Genomic DNA, 12,330 nt, shown 5'->3' on the forward strand with positions numbered 1-12,330 from the left:
CTCTTTAAACTGAACCGAACAACTGTTAAAATAGCTGCGTAACCTATGTATGAGCTCCCAGGTTGCTCTAAGCACCCACTGAGGTATGTTTGATCTATGCTTTCCGTTCCTTCACAGCCCTGTTTTCCATGCAATCTTTTATTGCCTTTCATTTTGCATAACTTTCTGGGACTGATCTCAGTGTAGTGATAAATGTCTGTCACAGCATATGGAAAGGATATGAAAAGTTACAGAATGTCAACAGTGTGTAAAACCATGGTTTCCCAGAGAACGCCGTTTGTTTTGGAATCATTAGTGTAACTCTTTCAATATATTCTGGTTCTTTTTTAACCAGAATTATTCAAAAAGACCCAGTGTAACATCATAAAATAAAAGGCCAGCAGAAGATGCACAAGATGCACATGCCCACTCAGGAACTTCTGTCAGCTATCTCTGATGAAAAGATTATTTTTGAATTCTAACACATATAGTTAAATGCAGATCTGTGAAAGCCACTGAGTGTCATTCCCTCGAAACACTGTTAAGTGCAGGGGGACTATTTTGATTTCCAAAAAAGAGGACATTTGGCCCAGTCATGAAGAACGTTAATAATGCTGTTTGCTTAAAGAAAATTTTAATATACTCAAACGATGCCTTTTCTATGTGGTTAATGAATGGTGAAATAAAAAATGTCATATAGGGTTTACAAGACAACAAGTGCAAAAAGATAACTGAAAAACCTCTGGAATTAAATAATGGTACAGAAGTAAGGCCTCATCTGTATAAGAAAAATGACCAGTACCGGGACGGTATGAGGGAAATTTCTTTTGCAGTTCGTCTGAAAAGCTGCATTTGCGCTTTCGCATCTTTTAAACATCATCAGGCGTGCTCTGTCACGTCTGTGAGGCTGAACAACCACTCACAAAGCAGCAGTTCTGGGATGACGTCGCACATATGGATCCTCTGTAGGCCTATAGAAAAACCATTTTCATCAATCTCGAAAATCCCCCCGGACATCCCTGACGGAACGTGAAAAGTGTACATGTCCGGGGAAAAGAGGACGGTTGGTCACCTTAGTTTAGTTTAGTTTAGTTTAGTTTAGTTTAGTTTAGTTTAGTTTAGTTTAGTTTAGTTTAGTGCTCTCTCTGCCCTGTCTTAGAAACCACACTTTTTCCTGTGGAGGCAATGTAATCTGAGGAGCTCAAATTGATGCAGAAGACACTGCCAGTGCCAAAGTGCCTTTTGACTTTGCTTCATGTGATCTGTGTGTTTGTGACCACTTAGGCTTTCTCTGAGAATAATCTGTGAATTGATTTGTTGACCAGCCTCTGCTGTTTGTTCTTATGTTAGTTAGTAGTAGCAGCCTGGCACATATTTTAAGATTAATCATTAATCAAAACCTTTTGTTTTTGCTAGTGATTGTGTCTCACTGTCTCCTTTTCTAGACAATTGTGTTACTTCTCCACATGTCCTGGACTTAAGTGAACATAACTCTTGGCCCACCTCCTGGTCAAGATGAAAGCATGGCAAATCAGAGATTCCAGACCCCGGAACAGATTAGGAAAAAGTCTTGTTTATGGTCCAGGTTAAATATGTTTGAAATTCTTCAAACATGTGGGTAAGAAAAGCTTTTTACCCACAATTAAAGCATATGCCACATTTCTATTTGACAGTTTATAGTAGGAGTCACAATGTTATTTTGTTGGTTTCATATCCAAAGAAACTCAAAATAATAATAATAATAATGATGATGATGAAGATAACAATGCTACTACTACTACTAATAATAATGCTCAGATTATGACTTCATGTAGACTTCATACAGATCCCCGTGCAGTTCATCCATAAAAATTGTCCGTGCAATCCTGTAATTACTGATCCTTATTCCAGTGTTATGAACATATGTCAGCACTAAGTTTGGGTCCATACCTTCTGCCTAATTTACCGCCTATCATATCTATGTGCTTGCGTGCAGCCTTGTTCATCACTTCTCAGGATCTGCTTTCATCTCACCCGTCTAATCCTCTAACTCCTCTGTTTCCTGTTAACAAGGTAAGGTTAAGAGTGAAGAGTTTAGGGCAGCTGAAGTACAGTTTGAACAGTTCATCTGACACTGATGGATTAATGTTCCCAGGAGAGTATAGAGAAGGGGAAAATCTCCTGGAACGAGAAGAACGTTAATGACATGCAGTGGTTGCAGCACTGAAGGACAAGATTGAGGAAGGGACCAGAGAACCCTATAGAGTCCCACAGTGTTAGTGACACTACATACTGATTGTCATGGTCTGGGTGAGTGCCGGGTTTTTCCACAGAGTCGCCGTTTCCACCCCTAAGCTGAGTCACTGCATTCATGTGTGTTTCCACGCCTGCCGGCAATAGAGCTGCCGGTATTTAATACCAGCACTTACCATCACTCTTCGCCAAGTCTTCAGCTAACCGCAGTTAGTGCTAGCCGTCATAGTTATTAGAAGAACTACTCATCGGATCATCTCTGTCAGTACCACGCCACCCGGACCACTTACCCCTCCTTTGCCTATTCTCCACCTGTTACTCTGCTTCCTTTTGCTTCTCTGCAGCGGTGGTCCTCATCCCAACTGTCATTAAAGGTGTGGCTCTTGCTGTTTTCGCAGTTGGTTCTGGCCCTCTTATTTGACGTCTCAAAGATGTTTTCATCTGGCTTCCTCTTACTTGGCGAGATGGAATTCTGTGTCCTGTAGCCACTGGTTGAGCAGGATGGACCCCTAGAACAGTGGTTTTTCTTTTGGTCATGATCTGACCTTTCATGTTGGTACAGTGTTTTTCTGTGCACATCTTTCCAATCAGTCTTTTTTCTTTTAAGCTCTGCATCACTCATATCCTTTTTATCTACTTCCAGATGCTTTCTTTTACACAGTGCTTTCATTGGAATTGTCTCAGCATTTTTACTCTGACTGGGCCTGATGAGATTGGGGCTGTTCCTCTGAGTTGAAGGGAGAAAACCGTTTTGGCTTCGGGGGGCTCACTAGTGTTTTTCTCTCCGCTGCAGAGGAAGGGAAGTTCCTTTGGGCAGGTTGTCTGGTGTCAGAGGTGGGCTGGTGTGGAGACTCTGTCCTGCTATCTGACGCCTCGTTCTTCTTTGTCCTTAAGTAGTTTATGTGTTCATAACAGGACTCAACATAGGAGCTACACTGGTGCAAGCAGGGCACACTTTTGTAAACGCATAGTCCAGCACCTGATCAGGTGTCATTCGTTTTTTTGGATCGAGGTGAAGCAAGTGCTTTACCATTTCAACAAACATCAGGATATCACACCTTTTTGCAGTTGTATGTGCATAATCCTGATCCTCGATGAGGTGGATATGTAAGAGGCCATCCAGAGAATGTAACTTTATACCTCTTTTTTTAACAAACTGAATCTCAAACTCCTGAAAATATTGTTCAGTTGTCTTGAGTTTCCAGTGGTAGATGTAGGAATTTAACTCTCTGCAGAAAAACGTGGCAGTCTTTTGCCCTTAACATTTTCCCCAGGAGTTGTCCTTGGGTCTCCGTTATGTATCGTAGCATGGCATATTCACTGTATCCAGGGTACAGCAAATAACCAGTGTACAGAGTCACAGCCACGCAGCCCAGAGACTATATGTCTATACAAAGTACGAATGGCTTTCCCCCATGTCCGGGGAAAAGAGGACGGTTGGTCACCCTAGTTAAGTGTATTGGCTATGACAAAAAATAATAAAATATGTTCGGATGTAATGTTTTTAACTTTAATTTTGACTTTGATTGGTAGAATTTTTTAACCTGGGGTTGTCCACTTTCCAAGAAATACCATTTACGGTTCCTTTATCAATGTTTCTGTACGGACCAATTTAATGTGACCCCTCTTCGCCGCTTTATGTGCTACTGTTTTATGAACTGCCCTCAAGATATCATGCTTCTTAAAAAACAAACAGAGATTTACACTTTGTTTACAAAGAACGCACATTCCTCAGTCTGTTGATGGGATTTTTATTGGGCAGCCGGCCCGTTTTTTTAGCATTTGTTTTTAGGGGGAAGGTAAATAGAAAGCGCTACAGGAAGTTGTTGTCAGCATTACCACTGCAGTCAGTACTAGTTAGAAATATGTGCTCCCTGTAGTCTTTTAAAGCCGTAAACCTTTGAAAATAACTCTGGAGGAGGCCGTCGCATTGTTGGAACTCTATTTAGTTGTCATGATAATTTCATTTTCGTGGGCTGTTTATTTTATATTCGTGTCGAAGCCGGTGCTGGGGAAAAATTAGCTAGCGTAACGATAGAAATGGGTCGATGACAGAGACTGCAGCGGAAGAGTTTGGCCGAACGAAGCAGCGAGATGGATTTCTCTAAATTCCTGGACGATGATTTCGACGTGAAGGACTGGGTGAATGGTGCCTTCAAGGTGGTGCAGAAGGACGCGCCGGGGAAGGCAGACGCACACGCTGCTACACTGGTCATGAAGCTGCAGGTCTTCATCCAGGAAGTCAACAATGCTATCGAGGGTCAGTAGTTTGCATTGGCCAGTGCGTCTTTAGTGATGTCCTCACCATTGTAATTTGCCTTTATGGCCTACACTGTTAACTTAGTAAACTACGTCGCATTTACAGTTAATGCAGTATGCTACAAGAACATTTCTGCTGCATTTATTGCATTAATATAAACGGCAAAGTCAGTTTTATAAATACTTCTGTAGAACCAATACAATTCAGCTGCCCCACAATCCTCTAAAAAGGACCATAACCACGTGACCATGTGTCTTTGTTGTCATTAAGGACTATGGTTTGTGCATTTGGAAATTGCATGCTGTATGAAATCTTCTGATGACAAATTAAAGGAAAACTTTACAGAAAGAGTCATGGTGTCCCCATCAGCAGGTCATTAGTGAGCACTGAATGGCTTTAGGTGTAGGAAAATTATACGAATCATCTACTGTGGCCTTTACATTCACCAGATCTCTACCTGGACAAACACCCATGAGAAAATGACTTGTTAGACGTGAACACAACACGTAATGAGAAATTGTCTTTGAGAAGATTTATGTTCTATTCATACATCAGTTTAAGAGTTTGTGTATCTAGATCAGAGGTGTCAGAGCTGGCTTAAAATTTGTACTTGTGTAATTTATTAAATTTTTTCTTGCTTATAAAGATCTGTTTGTCATGAATAATATACGAAAGTGATAAACAAACAGTTAAATGACATAAAAATTTAATTTGTTTTCACTATTGACTATAGAACTTTCTGTTAATTACCAGAAACCTTCTGTTGTAAAATTACAGGTCAGTCTGGCCAATAAACTACCAGAACATTTTCTGGTTTTCTTTTACCTTTAGTTCTTCAATTCAGTTTTAGCTCCAAATCACAACAACCATCGCCTCAAGGCACTTTATATTGTAAGGTAGATCTTACAATAATACATACAGAGAAAAACCTAACAACCATATGACCCCCAATGAGCAAGCACATTGGCAACAGTGCGAAGGAAAAAACTCCCTTTAAACAGGAAGAAACCTCCAGCAGAAACCTCCACCTCAGGGAGGGACGGCAATGTGCTGTGACCGGTTGAAAGAAGGAAGCCATGATAAAAGACGTGCTGTGGAAGAGAGCCAGAGATTAATAAAAAGTATGATTTAGTATGATGAGGTCTGTTTAAGCCCTAATTATTATTATTGTTATTGTTGTTATTGTTAACTTTTATTTAATCAGGAAAGAAATAAACTCTTGAGATTAAAAATGTCTTTTCAGTTGTTGACACCTTTCTTACACTTCCTACAGAAGCTTTTCTTTATCATGTAGGAAAAACTAACAAATACTGTTGAAATTGGATTCCCTTTTCCATGACATCTCAGCTAAATATGTAAAACTTCTTTTCACTAACAGAAAGGGAAGTTTACAGTTTACTGAGTTTACAGAGTTGGTGGGTTTCTACATTACGATATCAAGCGCCATGGCATTTGTATTTATACTGTGTACCAGTACTGCATGGATAAAATTGTGTTGAATTTAACTATGACATGTTAAAAAGTTAGAGTTGTGTTTTCATTTGTTGTGTAGAGAGCAGTAACCAAGCCCTTCAAAATATGCCCCGAGTGCTGAGAGATGTGGAGGCTTTGAAACAGGAGGCCTCTTTTCTAAAGGAGCAAATGGTCATGGTTAAAGAGGACATCAAGAAATTTGAGCAGGAGACAGTGCAGTCCATGCAGGTGTGTGCACAGTTCCAATACTTACTTGAAGTGTATTCAGGATTTAAATGTGATCTAGTGCATTAGGAGAACATGTATACATACTTTGTATATTGTGTTTTTGAAATAATTTGCTTAATAGTAAGCATTATAATAGTGAAAGTCTAGCACTGGACTCAAATGTGCAGAGTACTCCATACTTCTGAGGCTTGAACTGTATGTTTCATGCATATTTTCAACCAGGTCCTGGTGGAGATAGATCAGGTGAAGAGTCGAATGCAGCTGGCAGCTGAAGCGTTGCAGGAAGCAGACAAATGGAGCACACTGAGTGCAGACATTGAGGAGACCTTCAAAACACAGGTATGAAAGAAAGACTCTGCCGCAGAGCTTTTCTTGGTTTGTTTCTGCCTGCCTTGCTGCTTACCAATTATGAACTGATGTGACTCACACTGGCTCATATGCGTGTTAGAGATCAGAATATTGGAGCACTTTAATCTTGTTATTTAATCTAACTTTCTGAGTGTACTCAACACATCCTGTAAACTGATCCACTGTAGAGTCAAACCTCTTCCAAGGCACTGGATGAGTAATGTGTAATTACAGTGCTATTGTAATTAGCTTTTTATCCTTTGAAAGCTAATTATATAATATTACGATATTGTGCAGATGTTGACGGTAACGATAGTAATCATATTTTCCTTTTTTCAGGACTTTAAAGTAATTTCTTCTAAGCTAACCAGCATGCAGAACAGTCTGGCCATGCTAGTGGACACACCAGACTACTCTGATAAGTGTGTTCACCTGGAGGCTTTGAAAAACAGACTGGAGGCCATGGCCAGCCCACAGATAGTAGCAACGTTTAATTCCATGTCTGTAGGTAAGAACCCCAGAGAAAGTGTTGTTTCTTGAATTTATTCAGTGCTTACTGTTTTGGTTTGCTGTAGTTTGCTTACACTGTACAAACATCACATGCTTTTGCCTCTCTGCAGACCAAGCCAAGCTATTTGTTAAAGTCTTCACAGAGATCGACAGAATGCCGCAGCTTCTTGCGTACTACTACAAGTGTCACAAGGTAGGCACCACTGCATCTCTGTGACCTATAAATCTCTGCAAAGGCATATTCTGATATATTTGCTTCTGTGCATGACTGTCTGTTTTGCTGTTCTCAGGGCCAGTTGCTGAGTATATGGCAGGATCTCTCCCAGAGCGAGCTCAATCTGAATCAGCAGCTGTCTGAATTCTACGACACCTTGCTCTCCACTTGGCACGGCCAAATACAGTGGAGCAGCCAGGTGAGATGGACTGCAGTACCAAGATCGACACCTGATGGGTTTTACTTTGCTAACACTCTGTAGTGCTAATTTTTTTTTTTTTATCTTGGATTCACACAGGTGTTCAAGAAGCCTTATGAAGTGGTGACAGTGTTGTTGATACAGTCTCTGGGGGCCATGGTGCCATCCATACCTGTGTGCTTGAGCACGGCCATGGAGCGGGCAGCCCAAGAGGAGCGTCTGGGGACTCTGCTGGAGCTCCATCACACCACGTCCACCTTTGGACACAACCTTGAAGCAGCCATGCTGCCACACCTGGGTATGCACCTGAACCATATGTGTAAATACTGCTCATGGAAGATGACAACATAAAGTGTTCTCTTCATGTTTGGTCTTATTTCTGCTGCAGGTGAACATAACCTCTTGAAGCTGAGTGAGCTGGTCTGTGCGCTGTATGATCCCTATAAATCTTATCAGCTACATTATGGAGATCTGGAGGAAGCTCACCTTCTCATCCAGATCAGCGCCGTGCCTTTGGTTAGAGCACACCAGAAACTCAACCATGGAAATAACCAGAATTTTTGCAGTAATTACTTGTAGTCTGATCTTTATCCAAATCATAATTATACACTGAACTAACTAACTAATTATAACTGAACTAACAACAGAAAGAGTTGTGAACCTGTTTGCTAACAACTTGTCAAGTTGTCAGTCAGGTGTTCCAGTTACTGAGAGATTTGAAGTGTTGTTGTGCCCCTCAAACAAAGTTTACTTGCTGATAAAGTCTGCTGTTGCCTAGAAAGACTGGTAGGACCTATCGTCTGTGAAAACAAGTTTCACTTCTCCTTAGAATAGATGCATGAAGTCAGAAGCTAAATGGATGTTTAAAAAGAATCCACCCAAAAACTGTTTACAGATGAATGAAAGTCATGACTGTTCCTAAACTCCATGGGATGAGGATTACAGGAGAAGTGCATCATGTAAAACTGAACGAGGTTAGAAAAACAGCAAAAAGGGAAAAAGTGAGGAATAGCTGCAGAACTCCTCCAGCACAATTATTTTGAGGACTTATTATTTGCAGCAAAACGACACAAAGTTTTGAAGGAAACAAGGCACTAAACACCGCCATCACTGGAGTGTTTATTAAATCATCTCACAAATGACAAAATTAATTAAATATCAATTTGCATATCTGGCTTTTAATTTGCATAATTTTGCTACATCTGGCATTTTTGTGCAATTTATTCAGGCTTTTAAGGAAAACATAGATCACACTGATGATGTAGAAATCTAAAAAAACTCGCCATTACAGGGTTAAGTTGCTGAGATTCATAAGCTAAAAATGTGTTTGTATGTAGCAGTGACACTAATATAGTCCATTTTGTCCTGTTTTGCACATTCCACTACAGGAACATGGGGAGGTAATTGATTGCGTAGAAGAGTTGAGCCACTCGGTAGGCAAGTTGTTTGGCCTGGCTGGTGCTGCTGTGGACCGCTGTGTCAGACTGACTGATGGACTTGCAGTGTGTGGCCTCCTCAAAGCTCTCAAAGCCCTCTTCACCAAGTAAAGAGCCTCTACTCACACTCACATACGCCACATACTGCATGGATTGCTACAGATATGTTTTATCTCTAGATATAGTTTGTCTGATTTTAGCATTACTGTAGATGATTCACCAGCTTTGACGTGGTGCTGATTCTAGGTATGTGTCAGACTTTTCCACAACACTCCAGTCGATCAGGAAGAAGTGTAAGCTTGAGGACACACCAAGTTCATCGGTTTTCCAGGAGGACTGGACGGCTTTCCAGAACTCAGTCAGGTTATTACCTTTTTAAAAAACAAAAAAAACAACAAACCCTTTTGTTATAATTCACATGGATTGAAAATAATTGCATGAAAAAAGCTGTCTTCTTGCTTTAAAAAACAATATTGTTGTTTGCAGGATCATTTCCACATGTGGAGAGTTGCTTAGACAATGTGGGGCCTTTGAACAACAGCTGTCAAACAAGTGAGTGAATCTTTTTACTGAATGAATATTTTTACCCAATGACAGTGAGCACACAGTCAAGAAGCTGATCTGGAATTTTAAAGAAAATGTCTACTTTGCGATCTGTCCCATAGGATCCTGGCCACGGCAGGTAAGTACTTGTCAGAGTCGTACAGCCCACGCAGCCTGGCAGGCATCCAGGAGGCCACTTCCACAGAAAGGAAGAGTGCCACCAAAAATCCTTGGCAAGAATACAACTACCTTCAGAGGGGAAATGTGGCTGAATACAACAATCTGATGGAACTTCTTTACTCGTTAAAGGTGTGGCAGTTTTCTGTATTGAACCCTTACACTTGGTTTATCAGGGTCCTTCTGTAGCTGTTCTTCTTACCCGACACTTCCTCCTATTTCTGCTTGTCCCTCGCAGGAGAAAGGCACAGGTAACTCCAACTTGTTAGCAGAGCCTAGGACAGCTCTGACCAGACTCAATCAACAGGCCAACCAGCTGGCCTTTGACTCGGTCTTCATGCAGATCAAGCACCAGCTCTGCCTCGTCTCCAAGATGGAGGTGTCAAGTTTCTGCGTTATTTAATTTCAAATAAGGATCAAGATGATTTGAGTGAATGTGTGCTGAAAGCTTTTGGATTGAGTTTGCGCACTCGAGTGGTGGATGTGCCGTATCCGTTTAATCTGTTTGATTTGTGCTTCGTGTTTAAGAGTCAAGAATCACCTGGTCTTGGAGAGAGCTACACGGAGGACCTGCCTAATTTCAGCCTGTCACCCCAAGAGTACATCACTAATGTTAGTGAACTTTCATTTGATAAATATAAATAAACAGGATACAGTGGCATTTGTACATATTTACAGAGACCATATGACTTTTCCCTCCACATAGATAGGACAGTACCTGATGTCTCTCCCACTCCACTTGGAGCCTTTTGTGACACAAGAGGACCCGGCTTTAGAGATGGCCTTACATGCTGGGAAGCTGCCTTTCCCTCCAGAGCAAGGTTACTGAAAATTATCCCCCTCAATTTTCCCTAAAGTCAAAGACACTTGAGTGACAACTCAACTCATTTGAAGAGGAGATGTCTTGTAATCTGGTGCCCTTCTCAAAGACCACCTCCTTCTGTTTCAGGTGATGAGCTTACTGAGCTGGACAACACAGCAGACTACTGGTTGGGCTCCATTGCTCGGGCAACCATGCAGACCTACTGTGATGCCATTTTACTGATCCCCCAGCTGAGCACTCATTCCACTAAACAACTGGCCACGGATATCGGTACAGTAGCTAAAATGCGGGACAGATGACGTACTCCTTCTCATGGGGATCAATTGAAATTCACGATAGCCCGAAATTATATCTGAACATTTGTGTTTGTGCTCCACAGACTATCTGAGTAACGTGATGGACGCCCTGGGCCTGCAGCCGTCTCGCACCCTGCAAAATATCGTAACTCTACTTAGGACTAAACCACAAGACTACAGACAGACTGCCAAGCTGTTGCCTCGACGACTGACGTCCACTATCGCTGCACTTCGGAGCATCGACTACTAAGACAAAAGCAAAAGGACTCGATAGGTTGCATGGCTTCAAGGGCGGCCCTGGGGACGTCCTGTGCTGTAAACAAACAGAAGAATGTGATGTTAATATCAGCTGGTTTACATGTTACAGTTCCCCAAATATCATAGTGGCTAATCTCGCTGACAGCTGCAGCATTTAAAGACGTTTGTGTCTAAATATGGCATTTATGGGACGAGATTCAAATAAGGGCAGGTCTGACCTTTTTTTTTTTATTTTTTTTTTTAATTTTCATTTTTTTTTAACTGATTAATGTTTGTGAGTTTGAAATGATGATGTCTCACCAGTGACGACGCCTTCAAGTGAAACCAAAAGGGGAATGTGTCTTGACTTGTCATTTTTCACTTCTGCATTTATAAGACGGGGGCAGCTTCAGAGCATTTAAATCTACTTAAACAAGTCTGTCATGCTAATGAATAAATCGTAATTATTAAATTATATTTAGGTAATAATAGTGACAAACTTTATTCATTTCTGGTAATTTAACTTTGAAAATAAGGGAGAAAGTGATCTGTCTCTGAGGTTGTGGGTGGGCTGAACTGGTGACATGGTTAATATTTTTACATGCAGTATGGTGGAAACGTGTATATAAAACATGGATGTAAACACTGTAGTGTGGCTATGTGTATTATTTTAATTCAGTGGACTGAATCAAGCGCTGAATGAGGATCCCTCAGTGGTAAACTGTGTATTGCGTTGTATGTTCCACTTCCTACCTTTAAGACATGAAAATTGGCTTGTCTGTCACGGTTAATTGTCAGGGGACTCGAGTAGGCAAAGAAGACTTTGCTGTAAAGCTCTTTTCACACATTTAAACTACTGAAAATGTGGACGAATCAGGTCGGACAGTTTTGCAGTTGTCCCTTATCGCAGCAGGAGATGGAGTGTGCAGCTTTGGGCTCATGCTACAGTTACATTAAAAAAAAATGGTGGTTGGAGACTGTGGCAAGACCCAAATTAGAGTGACCCTGTGATATGAAATTGTGGCCTGGTTGCTTTTGCATCTGAGATGCTGTCAGTTGCCATCTTCAAAGCAACTTATGTGAGTCGAAATGGCGATGGAACTGAATCAGTTTGAGTGAATGAGGTACGCAATGATAACTCTATGAACTGCTTAAATTCAGAGTCCACCCAGGACCTTAAATTTGAAACACAAATGTCTCAACTTTGCTTTTATATGGTAATATAACAAGAACACAACCAACCGAGTCCCTTAATGAAAACCTCAGGGACATGTTGCGCTCATCAGTACAGACTCACTCAGGTTGTTTGCAGTTTGTTGGCAATTGTCTGCGTTTATAAATTAAAGGGCAGTTATTTGCAAACCCTTGCTAATCT

General features: G+C 41.1%; 1 protein-coding gene across 1 annotated transcript; it reads left to right on the forward strand.

Moving 5' to 3' along the window:
* The first annotated feature begins 3,929 nt into the window (after window positions 1-3,929).
* cog7 (component of oligomeric golgi complex 7) lies at window positions 3,930-11,605 on the forward strand. Its single transcript, XM_004571361.6, has 17 exons — window positions 3,930-4,471; window positions 6,024-6,172; window positions 6,395-6,511; window positions 6,860-7,028; window positions 7,141-7,223; window positions 7,321-7,443; window positions 7,543-7,741; window positions 7,832-7,959; window positions 8,832-8,986; window positions 9,126-9,242; window positions 9,366-9,431; window positions 9,545-9,731; window positions 9,838-9,978; window positions 10,128-10,211; window positions 10,306-10,420; window positions 10,549-10,692; window positions 10,802-11,605. The coding sequence occupies exons 1-17, from the start codon at window positions 4,306-4,308 to the stop codon at window positions 10,966-10,968; spliced, it is 2,310 nt and encodes a 769-aa protein (XP_004571418.1). The 5' UTR covers window positions 3,930-4,305; the 3' UTR covers window positions 10,969-11,605.
* Window positions 11,606-12,330: the final 725 nt, after the last annotated feature.

Source organism: Maylandia zebra, linkage group LG8, assembly GCF_041146795.1.
Source record: "Maylandia zebra isolate NMK-2024a linkage group LG8, Mzebra_GT3a, whole genome shotgun sequence".
NCBI classification, from domain to species: Eukaryota; Metazoa; Chordata; class Actinopteri; order Cichliformes; family Cichlidae; genus Maylandia; species Maylandia zebra.